Below are 25,834 nucleotides of genomic sequence, written 5' to 3'. Positions count from 1 at the left end.
AAGAGAAGGAACTAGAGAAGGAACTAGAGAAAGAAAGAGACAAAGAGAGAGACAAAGTCCAACCCCCGTTGTCTCACATCTCTGGGTAGCAGAGGTTGTGATAACATTCTGTAGGTGTGATATCTGATTGGGAGTTATTTAAAGGGGTCTTTCATCCTGGGCATAGCTGCAGGACGTAGGGGTGCTGTGAGTGCTGCAGCACCCCCTGAAAAATCTGAATTCGAAAATGTGTATTTATAAATATATATATATATATATATTGAAGAAAAATATTTCCCCAAAAGCAGTGCACTGGACCTTTACAAGTCCTGTATTAGCAGGCCCATCTGTAGCACGAGCAAAAAAAATAATTCTGCCCCCCGTAGACATTTTGCGAAGCATCTATGTTAAACTAACCGCGCTGGACATGTTGTGTATAGATATGGTTGTCATTGTTTGATAGAGCCATTGGATGTCGTTCAGCGAGGTTCCTATCGGCAGATTCATTGTTAAATATACAAGGTGACAATTTTTGAAAGGGAAGCAGACACACACAACACAAAATCCTTTGGGGAAAACTGAAAGAACTGACCAGACCACAAAGACTTCAAGTGTTTCCTCTCATCAACACGAATTCAACGATGGAGCTTTTTTTCCTTCTTCTATTAACTATGGTGACATTCAACCATACATATTTCACACAGAATATAGCGAAGAGGTTTTGAAACAAAGAGTTGGATTTAGCTAGAGCAGAAGCTCAGCTATAGCCGATGACAGCACCAAGAGGGCAGATGACAAGTACGGTGGCTAGCTAAGTAGGTTATTTTAACTTTTGTTTATTTACTGAAACCCATATTTTGTATTGGTGTAACGGCTTTCTTCTGTTGAAGGAGGAGTGGACCAAAATGCAGCGTGATGGTTACTCATGTTTATTGAATGAAAGTAGACTAGACGTGAAATAACTGAACATGTACAAAAACAACAAACGGAATGTGAAAACCTAAACAGTCCTATCTGGTGAAGACACAGAGACAGGAACAATCACCCACGAAAACACTCAAAGAATATGGCTACCTAAATATGGTTCTCAATCAGAGACAATGATAATCACCTGACTCTGATTGAGAACCGCCTCAGGCAGCCATAGACTATGCTATACATCCCACACAACCCCAAGACGAAACACACCACAAATAAACCCATGTCACACCCTGGCCTGACCCAATAAAAGAAGATAAACATAATAAATATAGACCAGGGCGTGACAACTGGGCTCCTGAGTGGAACAGCGGTCCTGCATCTCAGCGCTAGAGGTGTCACTACAGACACCCTAGTTCAAATCCAGGCTGTATCACAACCGGCTGTGATTGCGAGTCCCTTAGGGTGGTGCATAATTGGCCCAGCATCATACGGGTTTGGCCAGTGTTAGTAACAGTGTTGCTCTCATTGTATATCCGAATTTGTCCTTAACTGACTTGCCAAGTTTAATAAAGGTTAAATGGAGGCCTCCCGGATGGAGCTGTACTGCTGTGCCACCAGAGACTCTGGGTTTGCGCCCAGGTTCTGTTGGAACTGACCGTGACCGGGAGGTCCGTGGGGCGATGCACAATTGGCCTAGTGTCGTTAGGGAGGGTTTGACCGGTAGGGATATCCTTGTCTCATCGTGCACCAGCGACTCCTGTGGCGGGCGGGGCGCAGTGCACGCTAACCAAGGTCGCCAGGTGCACAGTGTTTCCTCCGACAAAGCTCGCTTCCGGATTGGATGCGCACTGTGTTAAGAAGCAGTGCGGCTTGGTTGGGTTGTGTATCGAAGCACGCATGACTTTCAACCTTTGTCTCTCCCGAGCCGTTTAGATGAAACGATTGAAGAACATGTATGTGAAAATGTATTTTCCAATGCTCAAACATTTGACGTGAGTGGTGTGGTCAGCATGTTAGGTAGCTAGCTAAGCTAGTTAAATTACTTAACAACTACCAGTATCCATATCTATGAATTAAAATATTATTTTTTACAATTGGAGATTCATTGTATATAGATGGCTAGTAGATGACTACTAACAGCAATCTGCAACATTACAACCAACCACCTAAAGCTAGGTTTACAGTACATGCCCTGGCAGAGCAAGGGTGAAATTTCAATTTAACTCAACAGTAATGCTATTGGTCAGCAACTCAGATTTTTTTATTGAATCAACTCAGATGCTTATAAAATGGTCTTAGATTAATTGTTATAGTTTTTTATTTGTTCCTGACCTGCTGTGGTGGACTCTTGGGGCATGGCCTTTCAGGCTATGAACTCTCTCTCTCTCTCTCTCTCTCTCTCTCTCTCTCTCTCTCTCTCTCTCGCCATCTAGTCTCATACACAAACACACGTACACACACACACACACACACACACACACACACACACACACACACACACACACACACACACACACACACACACACACACACACACACACACACACACACACACACACACACACACACACACACATACACACAGAGGTGCACACACGTCACTCCAAGCTGACAGCAGGTAGAGGGTCACGTCGGGGCCTATACTGACTGACAGGGAGACGCTGTGGTGCTTTTATCATGACTACCGCACAGTCACTTTCTGAAGAGGGGATCCTGCATCGCATCGTTCTAGGATCAGGTCCTTCCCTGTTTATTTGATCCTATTCACTATGATCTAAAAGGCTGAATGTATCCTAGATCAGCACTGAGACACTTCGTGGATTTGGGCCCTGACTGTGCCGGTCTGGCATTGGCTGTGTTCTCATTACCTTTAACTGATTATGCTCTTTCAAACTACCCCTCCATGTATTCTCAACCCTCTTTCTCCCTCTCTCGCCCTCACCCTCTCTTGCTCCCTCCCCCCTCCCTCCCGTCCTCCATCTCTCTCTGGCGAAGGAGATGTCACTGCCCCTGCAGGACGTTTCTCTACCTCTTCTCCTTCTCCTTTTATCGTCGTGGTGATCAGTGTCCTAATTTGGCATTGATCTCTCTCTAACATGCTCCAGCCATTCAGACGAAATAAACATCTCACTCCAGTGCACATGTTGCGCAGTTATCCCTGCACGTTTCAGTAGGTGCTGGTGAGGTACAGCACACTCTGTGTCCGTCACTCCTTCTCTCCCTAGACCTTGATTGTTCTTTAGATGTTTTGGTCCTTCTTCGGACATTTTGAATGGCTGTTTTCTGAAAGTCCTGATTATTTTCAGTAAAACGTGATTTGATACCCCTTAAAATAGAATGAGATTGGAATAAAGTAGCAATAATAATAATAATTCATTTAATTTCCAAAATGGAGACTGCAGGTTGCTAGTTGACTGTTGACTTTCTGATCCAGTCAGTCTGTGCAACTTCAGTATGGCTCGAGAGGCTTTTAAAAAGAATATGTCATCACTTACAGAGATCCGTAAGTGCTGTGTTAACACTCAATGGTATGACGTGTGATGATTACGTGACTATTAAGATTTAAGGCCTGATTGGCAATAAAGACATACTGTTCTGTGCTAGGTGCTTCTTTCATAGTAATCATGAGCTAATCACTCTGTCCCTGTTGAGAACAGTGTCCTGTTGATTAGTTTTAGCACTTGATTGCACTTGAACTGGTTATAGGGAGATGGCATAATTAGTAACACAAAAGTAATGGGTTCAATTCCTGTGCGAATCATATACACACATAATCACATGCACATACTGAACACTGAATTGCATATTTTATTATTAATATCAGGGGGCCTTGCTGGACTCGACTGCCATATAGAGATATTGGCTAGCATGGGAGAGAAACGGACAACATTTTGCCGTGGTCGTAATAGAACTAGGGAGTGACAGTAAAGTTTGTTTCCCTTGGCAGTGTAAAGGTAGCCTGGTCCCAGATCTGTTTGTGCTGTCTTGCCCCTGTATTCCGGCAAGACAGCACAAACAGACCTGGGACCAGGCTACCCTTGGAGGGGAATAACAGTCTGGTGCAGATCAGTGGGTGGCTGATTGTGTCCTCAGAATGTGGACACATGCATCCAGGTGGAAGAGGAAAGACGGAGTGTGAGTGGTTGAAAGACAGAGGTGTCTGATGAAGCACTCCGAGCCTGCCTGTCTGACTGTTATTTCTCCCTCCCTGGCTTGGCCATCAATACCACTTCTTAACATATTCCTTTAGTGAACTGCATCTTCATCTGACTATGTAAGACCATCTCCCAGCAACTGACAGCTTCCTGAATTAGTTTTTGTGTTTGTTTTTATAAAGTGACTTTGAGATTCTGTATGAAAAGCGCTACATAAATTACATCTGGTATTATTACTTTGATAGTTGTGCTCAAAAGAAAGACTGTAGGTAAGTGTGTATAACCTTAAGGAAGGTGTGTATAAGGTGTGTGTGTGTGTGTGTGTGTGTGTGTGTGTGTGTGTGTGTGTGTGTGTGTGTGTGTGTGTGTGTGTGTGTGTGTGTGTGTGTGTGTGTGTGTGTGTGTGTGTGTGTGTGTGTGTGTGTGTGTGTGTGTGTGTGTGTGTGTGTGTGTGTGTGTGTGTGTGTGTGTGTGCAGGCATGCGTGCGTGCGCGAGTGAATGAGTGAGTGAGTGCAAGGGAGAGAGAAGGAGACTTATTTAAATGTCAAATCTTTTTCTTCCCATTTCATTTTAAAATCACACCAACACATCACTAAAAAGCCTCTCAGCCAAATGAAATATTAAAGTTTACAGTAGGTAAAGGTCTTGAGTTGTAAGTACAGAGAACACCTCTGAGTCACCATTGTCTCAGACAGACATACAGTATAGGGCATACGGTGTAGAACACGGTGAAGTAGTGGTAGTGCTCTGCAGAGCTGGGAGACTACAGAGACGAGAGACTGAGTATGAACACAGAGGTGTTCATATCCACTCATTGAGAGCCTGAATGGCTGAATGAGTCACCACAGACCATTAGAACACTGAGCAGAGAAGGAGTTCTGGCAAAAGCACAGTTTGATTGACTCTGTCTGTGTGGGCTTTTTCTCAGCGAGTACTGACAAGTTAAAAGCTAGATTCTGATTGAGAAATAAGGAGGGGTGTATGACTGCACATTGTTCCTTCCATCAGGATTCATCAAGGGGGACTACTAGTCCTGACTCTTCTTCCTTCTTCCTGTATTATTTCTTCTTCCTGTATTCTTTCTTCTTCCTGTATTCTTATGTGAAGATGGCACCGATAGAGATGGCAGCTTTGCTTCTAGTCCTTAGGAAATTAGTATTTAGTTTTTTTCATGTATTATTTCTTACATTGTAAGCCCAGAAAATCTTAAGTGTTCTTATATGCATCCAGCACTACAACCAGAAATATGACTTTCCCAAAGTGGATCCTTTGTCTGCACCTCCCAGGGCATTTGAGCTGATTCCAGAGGTCAACCCAAAACAATGCCATAGGAGGAGAGGGTGCGTGCACACCACCCACCGCTTCTGAGTATATCACTCGCTAATGTCCAGTCCCTAGTTAACAAATTCTAAGAAATCAGGGCAAGAGTTGCTTTCCAAAGAGATGTCCGGGATTGTAACATACTCTGTTTCATGGAAACATGGCAAGCTGGGACATGCTGTCAGAGTCCATACAGGCAATGGGATATTCAATGCATCGCGCCGACAGGAATAAACATCTCTCCGATAAGAAGAAGGGCAGGGGTTTATGTTTCATGATTAACAACTCATGGTGTAATTGTAACAACATACAGGAACTAAAGTCATTTTGTTCACCTGACCTAGAATTCCTCACAATCAAATGCCGACCGTACTATCTCCCTAGAGAACTCTCCTCAATTATTGTCACAGCCGTGCAAATTCCTATATGGTGCGATGACTTGCAGTCACTAATAGACATACATCATAATCATTCTATTCATTTTCTGGGAACTCCAAGTAACAAGATCTCCCTTTCCTGTGAAATGACTTCAAAATAGAAGCCTTACTCACAGCATACTTGTTTTGCCAGGAAGGAGATTAGGATGCAGGTGTGTATCAACAGTATGCTTTGTCCTCTCACATGGTGTGTTGACATCATAGGTTGATGTGCACTGAATCCATGATGTTTTGTATGCAGCACGTGCCCATGCACAAATACTCCACACTAACACAGGAAGTGCTCCATAAGGTGTCACTTTGCTGCTGAACCTCCCCCACCTCCTCTTCCTCCTCCCCCTACCTCTCATTCACTCCCCCTCCTCCCCCTACATCCCCTACCTCTCCCCACCTCCCCCTCCTCCCCCTACATCCCCTATATTCCGCTACCTCCTCCTCTCCCCTACCTCTCCCTACCTCCCTCTACATCCCCCTCCTCACCCTCCTCTCCCCTACCTCTCCCTACCTCCCTCTACATCCCCCTCATCACCCTCCTCTCCCCTACCTCTCCCTACCTCCCCCTCCTCCCCCTACATCCCCTATATCCCCCAACCTCCTCCTCTCCCCTACTTCTCCCTACATCCCCCTCCTCCACTTCCCCCTACCTCTCCCTACCTCCCCCTCCTCCCCCTACATCCCCTATATCCCCCTACCTCCTCCTCTCCCCTACCTCTCCCTACCTCCCCATCCTCCCCCTACATCCCCTATATCCCCCTACCTCCTCCTCTCCCCCTACCTCTCCCTACCTCCCCCTCCTCCCCCTACATCCCCTATATCCCCCTACCTCCTCCTCTCCCCTACCTCTCCCCACATCCCCTTCTCCTCTTCCCCCTACATCCCTACCTCCCTCTACATCCCCCTCCTCACCCTCCTCTCCCCTACCTCTCCCTACATCCCCCTCCTCCTCTTGCTGTGTGCACACCTACTGTATGACGTTAGAGTTGCTAGGTAACCTGGTGAGCAAACAGAATCCCTCTCTGCACTGAGGGGAGGCCCCATACAGTTGATCAGTAAGTGCTTTTGTCTCACCCTACCCTCACCTCCCCTACTGTCCCTCCTTCCCCAGATGCGCGCTCACACACACACACACACACACACACACACACACACACACAAACAGAACCACAGACACACACAAGCCCCCTGACAACCAGCTCCACTCCTGTTTCTGTCTTCCACCTCCACTGTATGTCTCCCATTTCTAAGCATGCATGAACTAGCTAGCTCTACCAGCCCTGCTGGCTGCTGCTCTTCTATTATCACATGCCTCCCTGGCTCTCTCACTTGGTTTGGAGAGGAGGAAGGTTATCAGGTACGACAGGACTCACATTTTGGAACAATACCTTGCTCTCCCTGTCTGCCTGTTACTGGCTGTGATTATGCTACAGATGAAGAATGGCACATCTGTTGTTTGGTCTATTTGAGTATTATTTCCCTAATATTTCGCAAATGCGAAGACATGTCACTGTCTGAATGTGACCCTGTAGTGCTTCACAGTCATTTACATTTTTACATACATCCACGTTTTAGATACACACACTCTAAACTCCATCAGTCAAAGTGGATCCAATTCATATTTATTAGGCAAAGTAGTCCACTCCGCAGTATTTTAATTACTGGCCTCACCAGGTGTCGACCTGAGCGATCCAAGACAATAATCTAAAACACTATGAAGTCACACTTGAGAAAAAGGTTGAATATTAATTGATTCAACAAGTGATTGACCGATTTATAAGTGGAATCGGATATAATGGTCACATTATATAATGAAAACTGAGTGGCCTCCGTCACTCCAAATATGAAGAATTCCATATATTTCACTAGATTGGAACTCTCAAAGGAATAGCATTATATTCTCTGAACACAGAGTTAAAAATGTGGTAAACTGTTCCTGAGGGTGAACATATAAAAATGTCTTTCTGTTATGGGAGAGTAACAGAAATAACATCGGTCATGATTAATGGCCAGTGTAATAAAACCCTGTACACCATTAACGATCCAAATGATCAGGAAAGAAGCAAAAATATTGTTCTCTGGTTTGAAAAGCTGTTCCACCCTCTCAGATGTAATCTGGCCCAATGCTGGTACATTCCTGCCCAAATCAAACACCCACTGGGCACTTTGATTACACGGTGACACTAACATACCTCTGGCTCCCAGCCAAGGGGTATGTTACACACACACTTGACCAATCTGCTGCCCTCTCTGATGACTTTCCAGGAACTAGAAGATTTCATTGGAACACGGACAAATACTGGCCATACGGGAAGAGCTCAGAACATCTGCGTTTGCATGAGGGGTCTAATACTGAGAACAGATCCTGGAAATAGATGCTCCCTCTGTACAGACAAAGTGCTCTGTGTGTGTTCTAATACTCTTACAGTAGATGCTCCCTCTGTACAGACAAAGTGCTCTGTGTGTGTTCTAATACTCTTACAGTAGATGCTCCCTCTGTACAGACAAAGTGCTCTGTGTGTGTTCTAATACTCTTACAGTAGATGCTCCCTCTGTACAGACAAAGTGCTCTGTGTGTGTTCTAATACTCTTACAGTAGATGCTCCCTCTGTACAGACAAAGTGCTCTGTGTGTGTTCTAATACTCTTACAGTAGATGCTCCCTCTGTACAGACAAAGTGCTCTGTGTGTGTTCTAATACTCTTACAGTAGATGCTCCTCCGTGTTGTCTGACCACCTCTTCAGACCAACGTTTACGTAGCCTCTCTCGCCAGACTCATGGCACTCCACCCAGAGTGGCTGTGGAGAGGCTACGTTAACATGGGCCATGTTTTCCTCCACCATCAAAGAGATTTAGAGACTCACTGTCTGTATTCTCTCTCAGTTGTCTCTCTAGCTGTTGTACTTTTGTCATTTTAAACTCTCTCTCTCCATCCATTTTCACATTTACATTGTAGCTATTTAGCAGACGGTCTTATCCAGAGCGACTTACAATTAGGGCATTCATCTTAATTAGTTCATTCATCCTCTCTCAGCCCATTGAATCATCCCATGCCAAGGCTTGTCAGTGGACACATATATTCCACGTTGGTTGTGGAAACAACGTTGACTCAACCAGTGGGTTACAATACCTAGAAAACATGTAATCTTTACAATTCTAATTCTTTACATTTTTGTAATGTCTCTGTCTACACTCAAACTTGTAATTTTGCTCTTTCTCCTACAATTCTCCTCTCTCTACCCATCATATTATCCCGTGCACGGTATTGTGGTACATTGAGGTTTTACATAAAAGTTATTTCGTCTTTACAATTAACTTCCAGGGTTAGAGTAGATGAGGAAACCTCTCATATAATTGGATCAGTTGCAAATCACAGTGTGTCTATTCAGTGTTATTGCGCGTGTGTGCGTGTGTGTGAGAGAGAGCGGGAGTGTGTGTGTGTGTGTGTGTGTGTGGGCGAGAATTAGACACTGACAAGATTAAACTGTGATCTCATCTCTCCACACCAACCCCAGGAGTCCATTCTGCAGCTCTGTGATGAGCCCCCATGACTAACGTCATCCCCCTACGGTCACTGAGAGCAGCTCTGTGATGAGCCCCCATGACTAACGTCATCCCCCTACTGTCACTGATGGCAGCTCTGTGATGACTAACGTCATCCCCCTACTGTCACTGAGGGCAGCTCTGTGATGAGCCCCCATGACTAACATCATCCCCCTACTGTCACTGAGGGCAGCTCTGTGATGAGCCCCCATGACTAACGTCATCCCCCTACTGTCACTGAGGGCAGCTCTGTGATGAGACCCCATGACTAACGTCATCCCCCTACTGTCACTGAGGGCAGCTCTGTGATGACACCCCATGACTAACGTCATCCCCTACTGTCACTGAGGGCAGCTCTGTGATGAGCCCCCATGACTAACGTCATCCCCCTACTGTCACTGAGGGCAGCTCTGTGATGAGCCCCCATGACTAACGTCATCCCCCTACTGTCACTGAGGGCAGCTCTGTGATGAGCCCCCATGACTAACGTTATCCCCCTACTGTCACTGAGGGCAGCTCTGTGATGAGCCCCCATGACTAACGTCATCACCCTACTGTCACTGAGGGCAGCTCTGTGATGAGCCCCCATGACTAACGTCATCCCCCTACTGTCACTGAGGGCAGCTCTGTGATGAGCCCCCATGACTAACGTTATCCCCCTACTGTCACTGAGGGCAGCTCTGTGATGAAGTCCCACGACTAACGTCATCACCCTACTGTCACTGAGGGCAGCTCTGTAATGAGCCCCCATGACTAACGTCATCACCCTACTGTCACTGAGGGCAGCTCTGTGATGAGCCCCCATGACTAACGTCATCCCCCTACCGTCACTGAGGGCAGCTCTGTGATGAAGTCGCACGACTAACGTCATCACCCTACTGTCACTGAGGGCAGCTAGCCTTAATTCTGGCTCCTCCCATCACTGCAGATTGAATCCATGCCTTGTTCTTCCTCCTTCTGTTGCTCATATATAGAGATGCTTTGATGCTTTCTACCTCACCCCTGTCATTCTGCCCATGAACTGGTAAACTGCTGTGTGTGTGTGTGCGTGTGCGTGTGCGTGTGTGTGTGCGTGTGCGTGTGCGTGTGTGTGTGTGGGTCAGGGTTAGGGTTAACCCTACTGCACTGTCGGAACTAAAAGCACAAGCATTTCGCTACACTCGCATTAACATCTGCTAACCATGTGTATGTGACCAATACAATACAATTTGATTTGATTTGAATTAATTCAGTATCCACTCCGCTCGTTATAGAATTGGATGGTCATTAGGTTCAGATGGGAATTTTTTTTTTATGTACTGTAGGCGGACTAAATCTATTTCCTGTTGAAATGTGGTAATTCTCTGATGGCAATGTTGTGGTTTGTCAGATGATGTGCTTGTATTATAGAAGTACAGAACATTCTCTGCCAGAGAGAGAGAGAAAGAGGTAGAGACGGAGAGAGGGAGAGAGAGAGAGAGAGAGAGAGAGAGAGAGGTAGAGATGGCGAGAGGGAGAGAGGGAGAAAGGGAGCGAGAGGGAGAGAGGGAGAAAGTGAGCGAGAGGGAGAGAGGAAGAGAGATAAAGAGAGATACAGTGAGAGAGAGAGATACAGTGAGAGAGAGAGGTACAGCGGGAGAGAGAGGTACAGCGGGAGAGAGAGGTTCAGCAGGAGAGAGAGAGGGAAATGACAATATGAGAAGTGAGTACTCTAATCAGAGAGAAAAATTATTAACATCGGTTGTAACAAGATCCCACTAGAGTGGACCCATTAGAGTGGACTCGTATCAGACTAGAGCAGGATTCAATCATACAGGTAATCTACCCTGGGTGTGTGTGTGTGTGTGTGTGTGTGTGTGTGTGTGTGTGTGTGTGTGTGTGTGTGTGTGTGTGTGTGTGTGTGTGTGTGTGTGTGTGTGTGTGTGTGTGTGTGTGTCAGTATATTTTTTAAATTCTGTGTCGAGTCTGTATCAGTCTGTTTTTTTTGTTCTGTATGTGTGTGTGTGTGTGTGTTTTTGTCCATGAGCTGGTAAACTGCTGTGCATTTTCCACCTGGCTGCCTCCTCCCTGTGAGGCCATCCATCCAGAGAGATGTATAGATTACTCCTCCACAGAGCAGAGCTATCTCTGCTGCCCACATAGCACATGTACATACCTATCACAGGAGGTTGGTGGCACCTTAATTGGGGAGGACAGGCTCGTGGTAATGGCTGCAGCGGAATAGCATCAAATACATCCAACATGGATACCATGTGTTTGATGCTATTCTATTCGCTCCGTTCCAGACATTATTATGAGCCGTCCTCCCCTCACCAGCCTCCACTTTACTCTATGTACTGTATGTGTGTGGTTTATATGCTGTGGAAGTGACTAATGACTTGATTTTGACTGTGTCAGGAGTCTGTGTGTCTGTGTTCTATAATGGCGGAAGATGGTTTGATAGAAACTAATCTCTCTCTCTCTCTCTCTCTCTCTCTCTCTATCTCTCTCCCTCTCTCTCTCTCTCTCTCTCTCTCTCTCTCTCTCTCTCTCTCTCTCTCACTCTCCCTCTCTTTATCTCTATCTATCACTCTCTCTTTCCCTCGCTCTCTCACTCTTTCTCTCCCTCTCTCCCTCTCTCCCGCGCTCCCTCTCTCCCGCTCCCTCTCCCTCTCCCTCTCCCTCTCCCCTCTCTCAGATTGTGTCTGTGTAATCAGAGAGAGAGAGAGGCCAAGAGACCTGCATCTGGCTGGACCGCCATATCACGTACTGATCCACCATCTCTGATGTCTGTTTCTGCCACCACCTGCACTCACTGGGAAGGATCTGGGATGACGGCATGACAGATATTAACCTCCTCAGCTCCACACAGGGATAACCACACTAGAACCTCATTCCACCTCAGAGGCACATCCACCACCATCCTCCCTCACGTCCCTCCCAGCTGGCACCATGATGGGAGACGGAGTCGGGAGCTGGGAGTGTCTGAGTCCGTCTGAGTTCGGTCAGCTGCAGCAGTATAGCGAGTGTGAGTACTAGCATTACCTGTTTTAGCAATTGGTCAACTGAGGCAAATGTATCCTGACATACCACTATCAGCAATACTTGTGTCAGACCTTGGGTCAAATACATTAAAACACTTGAGCTGAGCCTGATTTAGTTTTCTCTACACAATGGGATCAAAGGAATAGTTCCAATAGTGCAAACTAAATCAAGCTCATGCATTTGACCCAGTTCTGATAGCTGCGATAACCAGACCATGTCTGGTAAGTGGGATACCCTGAGGTCACCAGACCAGCTCTGATAGCTGGGATAACCTGACGTACTGTAACCAGACAAGGTCTGATAGCTGGGATAACCTGACGTACTGTAACCAGACCAGCTCTGATAGCTGGGATAACCTGACGTACTGTAACCAGACAAGGTCTGATAGCTGGGATAACCTGACGTACTGTAACCAGACCAGCTCTGATAGCTGGGATAACCTGACGTACTGTAACCAGACAAGGTCTGATAGCTGGGATAACCTGACGTACTGTAACCAGACAAGGTCTGATAGCTGGGATAACCTGACGTACTGTAACCAGACAAGGTCTGATAGCTGGGATAACCTGACGTACTGTAACCAGACAAGGTCTGATAGCTGGGATAACCTGACGTACTGTAACCAGACAAGGTCTGATAGCTGGGATACCTGACGTACTGTAACCAGACAAGGTCTGATAGCTGGGATAACCTGACGTACTGTAACCAGACAAGGTCTGATAGCTGGGATAACCTGACGTACTGTAACCAGACAAGGTCTGATAGCTGGGATACCTGACGTACTGTAACCAGACAAGGTCTGATAGCTGGGATAACCTGACGTACTGTAACCAGACAAGGTCTGATAGCTGGGATAACCTGACGTACTGTAACCAGACAAGGTCTGATAGCTGGGATAACCTGACGTACTGTAACCAGACAAGGTCTGATAGCTGGGATAACCTGACGTACTGTAACCAGACAAGGTCTGATAGCTGGGATAACCTGACGTACTGTAACCAGACAAGGTCTGATAGCTGGGATACCTGACGTACTGTAACCAGACAAGGTCTGATAGCTGGGATAACCTGACGTACTGTAACCAGACAAGGTCTGATAGCTGGGATAACCTGACGTACTGTAACCAGACAAGGTCTGATAGCTGGGATAACCTGACGTACTGTAACCAGACCAGCTCTGATAGCTGGGATAACCTGACGTACTGTAACCAGACAAGGTCTGATAGCTGGGATAACCTGACGTACTGTAACCAGACAAGGTCTGATAGCTGGGATACCTGACGTACTGTAACCAGACAAGGTCTGATAGCTGGGATACCTTGAGGTCACCAGACTGAGAGTCAAATGCCAGGTTGTGTACATAGAGGGCGGTACCAAAGAAATGCACCTCCCCCTTCCAAGCCTCACTTCCTACCCATCATTTGCCTAAGTGGTCGGATGTAGGCAAATGTTTTTCTTTGCGCTTGAAGATAAATGATTCATACAAATAGTATTTTCCCCCTCCCCATTGACTATTTCTACCACTACATCATCTTGATTGTTGTTTTTTTCATTTACATTTTAGTAATTTAGCAGACACTCTTATCGAGAGCGACTTATAGTTAATGCAACCATCTTAAGTAGGGGAGCAAAGGGAGGGTATATTACCGGTAACTTTCAAAGTTTACCAGTAAACTATCAGAATTTTGATAACGTTCAATGATTCTCTGGAATGTATCACATGAAATCCAGGCTGTATCACATCCGGCCGTGATGGGCGGCGTACAACTGACCCAGCGTCGTCCGGATGTGGCCGGTGTAGGCCGTCATTGTAAATAATAATTTGTTCTTAACTGACTTGCCTAGTTAAATAAAGGTTAAAAAACGTTCTAGTTGTATTTTTGTCTCTCTCTACGCGTAGGTAACTCTGGTAACTCTCTACGCGTAGGTAACTCCATATCAGCAGCCTTCCCACCTCAGACATTTGTAAGTCTAAAGAGAATCCATCACTAGTCTGGCTTTCCTTGTAATAGATGAACCTTAATTTTCACTCCCTTACAATCTATTGAGCTGATACACATCCACACAGCATCTGAATAGATTGTGTTGTCTGAGAGAAACATTTATTTTTTTATCTGAGGATTCCTCTATTCATAGACATAGCTAAGAACACAATGTTCACATTTCCTAGACCTATTCATCTGTTGTCTAGGGGTATACTCAATTGTTGAGCGAGCTTGTCATTGCAACAGAAATTGATCAAACACAAAGCCTAACACATAAATGGTTATCTGGTCAAAAGTAGTGCACTGCATGAGGAATAGGGTGCTGTTTGGAATGCAGTCTTGATTTCATTCTGCTGATGAGGAAGGAATGAAGGCTGCTTTTGATTTATCAAGACTTGACCCCTCTTTTCCTATGATCTCTCCTTCCCTCGTCCCTCATCTGAGTAATTTATTAATGGCTAAGGCTAAAAATACTCCTCCTGGCTCTTTCTTTCTCCTTCTCTCTATCCAGACAGTTTTATTTGTGCAGCTGCTTTGAGTTTCTTTTTTTGGTTCTTTTCTTTTCTGTAATTTGGCTCCATAGCACAGACCCATACAGTATGGTGGCTCCATAGCACAGACCCATACAGTATGGTGGCTCCATAACATAGACCCATATAATATGTTGGCTCCATAACATAGACCCATACAGTATGGTGGCTCCATAGCACAGACCCATACAGTATGGTGGGTCCATAACATAGACCCATACAGTATGGTGGCTCCATAGCACAGATCCATACAGTATGGTGGCTCCATAACATAGACCCATACAGTATGGTGGCTCCATAGCACAGACCCATACAGTATGGTGGCTCATTAACATAGACCCATACAGTATGGTGGCTCATTAACATAGACCCATGCAGTATGGTGGCTCCATAACATAGACCCATACAGTATGGTGGCTCATTAACATAGACCCATACAGTATGGTGGCTCCATAACATAGACCCATACAGTATGGTGGCTCCATAACACAGACCCATACAGTATGGTGGCTCCATAACATAGACCCATACAGTATGGTGGCTCCATAACATAGACCCATACAGTATGGTGGCTCATTAACATAGACCCATACAGTATGGTGGCTCCATAACACAGACCCATACAGTATGGTGGCTCCATAACATAGACCCATACAGTATGGTGGCTCCATAGCACAGACCCATACAGTATGGTGGGTCCATAACATAGACCCATACAGTATGGTGGCTCCATAACATAGACCCATACAGTATGGTGGCTCATTAACATAGACCCATACAGTATGGTGGCTCCATAACATAGACCCATACAGTATGGTGGCTCCATAACACAGACCCATACAGTATGGTGGCTCCATAACATAGACCCATACAGTATGGTGGCTCCATAACATAGACCCATACAGTATGGTGGCTCATTAACATAGACCCATACAGTATGGTGGCTCCATAACACAGACCCATACAGTATGGTGGCTCCATAACACAGACCCATACAGTATGCTGGCTCCATAGCACAGACCCATACAGTATGGTGGGTCCATAACATAGACCCATACAGTATGGTGGCTCCATAGCACAGATCCATACAGTATGGTGGCTCCATAACATAGACCCATACAGTATGGTGGCTCATTAACATAGACCCCTACAGTATGGTGGCTCCATAACATAGACCCATACAGTATGGTGGCTCCATAACACAGACCCATACAGTATGGTGGCTCCATAACATAGACCCATACAGTATGGTGGCTCATTAACATAGACCCATACAGTATGGTGGCTCCATAACACAGACCCATACAGTATGGTGGCTCCATAACATAGACCCATACTGTATGGTGGCTCCATAACATAGGCACATACAGTATGGTGGCTCCATAACACAGACCCATACAGTATGGTGACTCCATAACATAGACCCATACAGTATGGTGGCTCATTAACATAGACCCATACAGTATGGTGGCTCCATAACATAGACCCATACAGTATGGTGGCTCCATAACACAGACCCATACAGTATGGTGGCTCCATAACATAGACCCATACAGTATGGTGGCTCCATAACATAGACCCATACAGTATGGTGGCTCATTAACATAGACCCATACAGTATGGTGGCTCCATAACATAGACCCATACAGTATGGTGGCTCATTAACATAGACCCATACAGTATGGTCAGTCCATAACATAGACCCATACAGTATGGTGGCTCCATAACACAGACCCATACAACAGTCAACAATACCACCTTAGTGGTACTGTACACTTCGTCATTAAAACAGGTGAATTCGATGCATTAATTATTTTGCTTCCATGCTTCCATTCACAAAGACCAGGATATAATATTTATCTTGATTGCCCTTTCTTATGATCCGTGCTCAGGCCTGTTTTCTACCCATAATAGAGGCAGCCAGTCAATAGCAGTGTGTACTGTTCATTCTATGAGTATGAATAGCAGAAGTGAGATAGCAATTGCTGCTGTATTGTTCATTGCAATCGGGGTGTTTTGTCTCTTTCCTCTGTCTGTGTGAACAGGGGTCTGTGTGAGAGACGAACATCCGCTCTTCACAGAGCAGAGTGCTAAAGGGCTTGTTGATTTTGACACTGCTGTGCTAATGATGAGAGGAGGATATTTGTAATCCATTTACGCTGGGTTGCTAATGGGCCTTCCATCACATGTACGACCACAATGCTGCTGCTGGTGGTGGATGGGTGTGTGTGTGTGTGTGTGTGTGTGTGTGTGTGTGTGGGGGGGGGGGGGGGAGTTAAAAAGCATTTGTTTTGTTTCAAAATACTTGGAGCGTTTGATTGAGCCTGCCTTGAGTGATCAGGTAGGCGGGGGATTATTCCGTTGGTTCCATTCCGCCAGACAAGCTCAATCAAGCCCATATTGTGAAAATACAAACACTGTTTGAACCCAGGTCTGCTGTGTTGGATGGATGTCTGTGTCTGTGCTACTATAATGTTGTTGGTAATTGTGTCTGGTATGTCTGTTTTCAATAGGAGTTAATAAAGGAGAAATAAAATGGAAAAGGGGAAATGTTAGTGTCAGCTACAGCGAGACTGTTCTTGTTTTTGTGCTGGTTGGAGGGATAACTAGCTACAGTCTAGTTAGCTGAATGATCTACTTCATCAACTATTTTATGGTAAATGGAGTGGATTTACTGTAGCCTAAGTTGTCTCAGGCCATTACCTATTGTTAGTTGATTCAGCGAACGAATATGATTGCTCAGATCAGAGATTTGCCTGGGGAGGGGGGTCTGCTTTGCATACATGCATACATATGAAATGCACACCTGCCTGCATGTGTGTGAGTATGTGCACACGAGCATAGATGTGATTGAGCATTTTCAGTGAATGAGAATGTCTTCTCAGTAAGTCAACTCACCTGTTTAGACAGATGATTGGCATCGGGAGGAGGAGGGGGGAAACCCAGGGAGATATTAGCATGGCTGGGTGTAAGACACACCATGTTCCTGGTCCCTGTGACTCACACCCTGCCTGCTCAGGCAGTCACCTAACACCTAACTGGCCTTTGTTTTAGACAGAGGAGAGAGCAGGGTGTTCAGCCTCACTCCACACAGATGATTCATTTAGATAACGTATGCTATTTTTTCCCAAATCTAAACTACTGAGCTCACCTAACATAAGCTGGACTGCTGTGTACTAGAGAGAGGAGAACGTGTGGGGCGTTCAATCCATAGAGATTGTCGTGACTGTTGCTCATCGAATGATTACAAGTTTCTAATTGCGTGATTAACTGAATCAAGCAATTATTAACTCATTAACCTGGGGCACCATGGGAAAACTAGTTTTTATTGAGTTTCTATTTCCCAAATTAACTCAAAGAATATTTACAACAGCCGCTAATTAACCAGTCACCTCGACAATCTCGTTCCGTCGTATAGTCCGTGTGTCTGCACGGACCCGGGTCTCACCAATGAGTTCGTACCACACCAATCTTAGTTGAATATTTATTTACGAGAAAATGATGATTAAAGATACACATAGACAAAACACATTATAGGCTATTGATTAGAACTTAGTATAACGGGCCAACACACTAAAATGGGTATTTCAAAGAGAGAGAGGAAAAAGAAAGTACATGAGGGAAATATACATTTGGGTGAATTTGTCAGCTATGCTATTCTAACCCTAGCCTTGCCCCAAACTGCCGCTCTTATGGGTCAAAATATAATGATGTAATTACGTGAGGAAGATCTCAGAGGATTCTCTGCGCAGAACATTCAGGGGACCGTTCAGGGGACCATTCAGGGGACCGTTCAGGCTTCTCGATGACGCACTACTCCGGCGCACCTCTCTGATCGTCCTCCCGATGTCAGTGTCCTTTTGGCCTAGGAGTCTGTTCCCTCACCCTTTGCTCTGGAGGGGTCTTCTGAGGACAGACAGCTCTGTAGCTCAGAGCTCACAGCGTTGGAATGAAACAGTGTAGATGCCACGATTCGATGGGAGATGGAGGCTAGGTGGTTCAACTTGAATTCACCCGCTTAGACACAGCTACTCTTCCGTAGCTTAGGTAGAAAAAGATTTCTTCATCTTCAAACTTGCGTTGCGTTTTGGGTTTGTTGACTTTTTAGACCTTGGCTGCAGCTTGGGTCACATAGTCTTGTCTGTGAATTCTTTTCTCACAGGTTTTATACCCTTGGGTCAGAAGTGGGCGTAACCGCCTTTAGGGCAATTCTATGGGCGTTCCAAGTTAATGAGGGTAAGGTCTAGATTTCACTCAAATCCAATTTTAGACAACTTAATATTTAATCTTTACCAAAACATTCCCTTTGATTTGGACATTTTCCACACAACGTACAATGTATAAACATCAAACCTATACTAGGAAAACTCTTCACATTACAATGTTTTTGTAATAACGTCATCTATTAACCTTTAATAACAAAACAAAAATGATATACATTTTCATATTTCATCTATCGTCATGACCTCCATTGTGGCTGACGGAAACCATTGTTCCAAAGTCCCTTTATTTAATGTTTAATGTTCTGAGGCTGGTTCTCCATAGTAACAGGACAAAGGAATTTTGTCTGTGGCCTAAGACTTACCATGGGCGTGAGGGGTCAAAAAAACCCCACATCTTCAGACCCCTAGATCTCTCCTCCTCTGTTGGGGTTGAGAGATAAATCTGTAGGGTTGTGGTCTCCTGTAACCTGACCTGATCAGGACAGTCATGACAAGATATAATCTAACTCTATATTCAACTCCAGAGATGATTCAGTATGCTATAGGGGTTTTTCTACCAAAGAGAGGAGAGAGAGGGGGGTGATTATCCAACCTATTAAGATATACCGTATCTAATTACATTTCTATGGTCTAACCCAACTCGGAGTCTGAGATAATTCTGTGTGCCGTAAGATTTTTGTTGTATTAAAGAGAGAAAAGAGAGTGGGCATCCAAACCATCTCCACAGAGATGAGTCACTATTGCTATTCATTCACTATGATTCACTATATCCTAACAACGTTCCTGGCTTAATTGGTCTATTTGTTTAATTAATTAGCTAAACTCATTTTTTACCTCTATTAGATTTGCGCCTCATGATCTACCCTGATGATCTTCTCAGATACAGCTAGGGCCCAAAAGACAATCAGCATATCCAGCAGCATTTCCCCCACCCAATGATACGCCTGGTGCCAAAACTACTAAACGAATGGATTTAATTGGACAATTACAATGCTAGATTGTATACGCTCCTTGATAAATAGTTTTCTACCCTCAGAGTCTCAGACAGAAGCTAGAGTCATTCTGGGAAGTCACACTTCCTAAATCTACATTGGCCTCATGGCTTTCTTATGTCATCGGCCGGCAAATATAGGTTTATGGTGGATGCAGTGTCTGACAGTCTTCTACCCTATAGTACGTATTACAATATTTTTAAGTGTTGCACATGTAAAGTAGTCTTAAATTCTTACACAGTATGACGTGCATATCTTTGTCATGCACTGTATAAACTCTCCCGTCACTCAATTTCAATTCAAGGCGCCTTATTGGAATGGGAAACATATGTTAACATTGCCAAAGCAAGTTAAGTAGATATTACACAAAAGTGAAATAAACAAAAATTAACAGTTAACATTACACTCGCCTGCTACACTAACTACTTCTCAGATAGAGTTCAGTGTGTCAAATCGGAGGGCCTGTTATCTGGAACTCTGGCAGTCGCTATGGGGGTGCCACAGGATTCAATTCTCGCTGCCCGCACCCGCCCGCTCAACTAGCATCACTACTCTGGACAGTTCTGACTTAGAATATGTTGACAACTACAAATACCTAGGTGTCTGGCTAGACTGTAAACTCTCCTTCCAGACTCACATTAAGCATCTCCAATCCAAAGTTAAATCTAGAATCGGCTTCCTATTTCGCAACAAAGCCTCCTTCACTCATGCTACCAAACATACCCTCGTAAAACTGACTATCCTACCGATCCTTGATTTTGGCGATGCCATTTACAAATTAGCCTCCAACACTTTACTCAGCAAATTGGATGCAGTCTATCACACTGCCATCCGTTTTGTCACCAAAGCCCCATATACTTGTCACGTTCGTTGTATTGATGAGACCAAGGCGCAGCGTGATATGACTACATTCTTATTTTAATAAAGAAGAAAACCAAAAACCGTGCCGCTATATAGACCGAGTGCAGACATGCAACTACACATAGACAATAACCCACAAACTATCCCAGGCATATGGCTACCTAAATATGGTCCCCAATCAGAGACAACGATAAACAGCTGCCTCTGATTGAGAACCAATCTCGGCAACCATAGACATAAAAACACCTAGACTGGAAAACCACCATAAACATACAAAAACCCTAGACAGGAAAAAAACACATATATCACCCTTGTCACACCCTGACCTAACCAAAATAATAAAGAAAACAAAGATAACTAAGGTCAGGGCGTGACAATACTACCCACCACTGCGACCTGTATGCTCTCGTTGGCTGGTCCTCGCTATATATTAGTCGCCAAACCCACTGGCTCTAGGTAATCTACAAGTCTTTGCTAGGTATAGCTCCCGCATATTTGAGCTCACTGGTCACCATAGCAATATCCACCCATAGCACGCGCCTCAGCAGGTATATTTCATCCCCAAAGTCAAAACCTACTTTGGCAGCCTTTCCTTCCAGTTCTCTGCTGCCAATGACAGGAACGAATTGCAAAAATCACTGAAGTTGGAGACTTATATCTCCCTCACTAACTTTAAGCATCAGCTGTCAGAGCAGCTTACCGATCGCTGCAGCTGTAAGCAGCAAGTCTGTAAATAGCCCATCCAACCAACTACCTACCTCATCCCCATATTTGTTTTTGTTTTTCTGCTCTCTTCACACCAGTATATCTACTTGCACATCATCATCTGCACATATATCACTCCAGTGTAAATTGCTAAATTGTAATTTCTTCGCCACTATGGCCTATTTATTGCCTTACCTCCTTAATTAATTTGCACACACTGTATATAGACTTTTTTTTCCTATTGTGTTATTGACTGTACGTTTGTTTACCTCATGTGTAACTCTGTGTCGTTGTTTTTGTCGCACTGCTTTGCTTTATCTGGGCCAGGTTGCAGTTGTAAATGAGAACTTGTTCTCAACGGGTCCACCTGGTTAAATAAAGGTGAAATAAAAAAAATACATAAAAAAACTCCCAGAAGTTCCAAAATAATAAAGACATTTCAAATGTCATATGATGTATATATACAATGTAACAATGTGCAAATGGTTAAAGTAAAAAGGGGAAAGTAAATCAACATAAATATGGGTTGTATTTACAATGGTGTTTGTTCTTCACTGGTTGACGTTTTCTTGTGGCAACAGGTCACAAATCTTGCTGCTGTGATGGCACACTGTGGTATTTCACCCATTAGATATGGGAGTTTATCAAAATCGGGTTGTTTTTGAATTCATTGTGGATCTGTGTAATCTGAGGGAAATATGTGTCTCTAATATGGTCATACATTTGACAGGAGGTTAGGAAGTGCAGCTCAGTTTCCACCTCTTTTTGTGGTCAGGGTGCACATAGCCTGTTTTCTCTTGAGAGCCAGGTCTGCCTACAGTAATCTTTCTCAATAGCAAGGCTATGCTCACTGAATCTGTACAGAGTCAACGTTTTCCCTGACTTTGGGTCAGTCACAGTGGTCAGGTATTCTGCCACTCACTCTCTCTCTTTCTCAGATTCCACCAAGAAGCTGAAGGATGTTCTGGGGGAGTTTCACGGTGAAGGAGTCCTCTCCAAGTACAATCCTGAGCAGGTACAGTACGTCTCTGCCTCATCCCTTTCCTCCCTTATACCTCTCCTCTCCCCTCCTCCTTGTCCCTCCTTTCCTCTCACCCCAGTTCTCTTCTCCTCCCCTATTTTCTCCTCCCCTACCCTTCCTGAGGGAGATCAATAGATTAGTTATGTTTTAAGACCATGGCTATCCCATGACTCAGTCCTTAGCTCCATCACTGAAACGCTTAGTCATCCCCTCCATTTAGAGTGTAATGAGGTGAGAAACACTTCCTCCCTCCCTTGCCCTCACCATCAACGTGCCTCTGACGCCCTTTAGCCTCCACGGTGACGACAGAGCGGACACGCATTACGTCATCGTGGTAACGAGGATAGGTGGCGCTGTCATTCTATTATGGTCTGTCTGGATGGGTGACCACTCCACTTCCCCTGTCCCTAACCCTACTCATTTCTAATCTCCTGCCCCCTTTCCTTCTAATAACTCCAGCATCGTGACATGAGTAACAGCCTCACAGCGGCTGGATGGCACCATCAGAGCCCCAGTTGCACTCAGACATCATGTGGCCTGTGGTGTGATCACCAGACCCAGCGAGGGCAGGCGAAGGGCTGCTGGTATTCTCTGCATTGTGTGGCAAGGAGCGAGGTAACTCTTGTGCTCGTGTAATCCATTAGTCGTTCTGTTGGTGACTCATCAATCCTTGCCTGTTCTGGAAGCTGCCTTGAACGCCGGTGACAAACCATCAGTGGAGTTGCCTCCCCCGCCTCCGACCGCCTCCGACTGTATTTCTTCATGACAGATGAGCGATAAGGCAGACAGGGGACTGTAAATTAAAGGGTGGAGGTGTTTCCACACACATACACACACACACTTTCCTCAGGAGGCACTGATGGAGGGAACATCAATTAGATGGAGTATAATTTATGACTGTGTCATTCAGTTGAGCTCATCTTGCTGTGAGACTGTCATCCCTGAGGATGTATGTCACTTTAGTGACCGAGGACCCCAGCAGTGACAAGAACTAATGTTCCTTTAATACATCTTGAGAACACAGATAGGGTTGGGAGCCAGGGTTTAATATGTATTGAGAACACAGACAGGGTTGGGAGCCAGGGTTTAATACATCTTGAGAACACAGATAGGGTTGGGAGCCAGGGTTTAATACATCTTGAGAATACAGACAGGGTTGGGAGCCGGGGTTAATATGTATTGAGAACACAGACAGGGTTGGGAGGCGGGATTTAATATGTATTGAGAACACAGACAGGGTTGGGAGCCAGGGTTTAATACATCTTGTGAACACAGACAGGGTTGGAAGCCAAGGTTTAATACATCTTGAGAACACAGACAGGGTTGGGAGCCAGGGTTTAATATGTATTGAGAACACAGACAGGGTTGGGAGCCAGGGTTTAATATGTATTGAGAACACAGACAGGGTTGGGGGCCAGGGTTTAATATGTATTGTGAACACAGACAGGGTTGGGAGCCAGGGTTTAATATGTATTGAGAACACAGACAGGGTTGGGAGCCAGGGTTTAATATGTATTGAGAACACAGACAGGGTTGGGAGCCAGGGTTCAATACATCTTGAGAACACAGACAGGGTTGGGAGCCAGGGTTTAATACATCTTGTGAACACAGACAGGGTTGGAAGCCAGGGTTTAATACATCTTGAGAACAAAGACAGGGTTGGGAGCCAGGGTTTAATACATCTTGAGAACACAGACAGGGTTGGGAGCCGGGGTTAATATGTATTGATACTACAGGCAGGGTTGGAAGCCAGGGTTTAATACATCTTGAGAACACAGACAGGGTTGGGAGCCAGGGTTTAATACATCTTGAGAACACAGACAGGGTTGGGAGCCGGGGTTAATATGTATTGAGAACACAGACAGGGTTGGGAGCCAGGGTTTAATACATCTTGAGAACACAGACAGGGTTGGGAGCCAGGGTTAATATGTATTGAGAACACAGACAGGGTTGGGGGCCAAGGTTTAATACATCTGAGAACACAGACAGGGTTGGGAGCCAGGGTTAATATGTATTGAGAACACAGACAGGGTTGGGAGCCGGGGTTAATATGTATTGAGAACACAGACAGGGTTGGGAGCCGGGGTTAATATGTATTGATACTACAGGCAGGGTTGGAAGCCAGGGTTTAATACATCTTGAGAACACAGACAGGGTTGGGAGCCAGGGTTTAATATGTATTGAGAACACAGACAGGGTTGGGAGACAGGGTTAATATGTATTGAGAACATAGACAGGGTTGGGAGCCAGGGTTAATATGTATTGAGAACACAGAAAGGGTTGTGAGCCAGGGTTTAATACATCTTGAGAACACAGACCGGGTTGGGAGCCGGGGTTAATATGTATTGAGAACACAGACAGGGTTGGGAGCCAGGGTTTAATATGTATTGAGAACACAGACAGGGTTGGGAGCCAGGGTTTAATACATCTTGAGAACACAGACAGGGTTGGGAGCCAGGGTTAAATATGTATTGAGAACACTGACAGGGTTGGGAGCCAGGGTTTAATACATCTTGTGAACACAGACAAGGTTGGAAGCCAAGGTTTAATACATCTCGAGAATACAGACAGGGTTGGGTGCCAGGGTTTAATATGTATTGAGAACACAGACAGGGTTGGGAGCCAGGGTTTAATACATCTTGTGAACACAGACAAGGTTGGAAGCCAAGGTTTAATACATCTCGAGAATACAGACAGGTTTGGGTGCCAGGGTTTAATATGTATTGAGAACACAGACAGGGCTGGGAGCCAGGGTTTAATATGTATTGAGAACACAGACAGGGTTGGGAGCCAGGGTTAATATGTATTGAGAACACAGAAATGGTTGGGAGCCAGGGTTTAATACATCTTGAGAACACAGACAGGGTTGGGAGCCAGGGTTAATATGTATTGAGAACACAGACAGGGTTGGGAGCCAGGGTTAATATGTATTGAGAACACAGACAGGGTTGGGAGCCGGGGTTAATATGTATTGAGAACACAGACAGGGTTGGGAGCCGGGGTTAATATGTATTGAGAACACAGACAGGGTTGGGAGCCGGGGTTAATATGTATTAATACTACAGGCAGGGTTGGAAGCCAGGGTTTAATACATCTTGAGAACACAGACAGGGTTGGGAGCCAGGGTTTAATATGTATTGAGAACACAGACAGGGTTGGGAGCCA

General features: G+C 45.1%; 1 protein-coding gene across 1 annotated transcript in view; it reads left to right on the top strand.

The window, feature by feature from the left end:
- The window catches only part of LOC135547601 (diacylglycerol kinase beta-like), a 148,625-nt gene that overhangs the window by 11,349 nt on the left and 111,442 nt on the right, over positions 1-25,834 (top strand). Inside the window, exons 2-3 of the mRNA XM_064976749.1 lie at positions 12,007-12,336; positions 22,587-22,663. Coding sequence (XP_064832821.1) covers positions 12,261-12,336; positions 22,587-22,663 — 153 coding nt within the window. The 5' untranslated portion in view covers positions 12,007-12,260. The remainder of the gene's footprint in view (positions 1-12,006; positions 12,337-22,586; positions 22,664-25,834) is intronic.

Source organism: Oncorhynchus masou, chromosome 10 (assembly GCF_036934945.1).
Source record: "Oncorhynchus masou masou isolate Uvic2021 chromosome 10, UVic_Omas_1.1, whole genome shotgun sequence".
Taxonomy (NCBI): Eukaryota; Metazoa; Chordata; class Actinopteri; order Salmoniformes; family Salmonidae; genus Oncorhynchus; species Oncorhynchus masou.
The sequence above is the reverse complement of the archived record's forward strand: the minus strand, read 5'-3'. Positions and strand labels throughout refer to the sequence as shown.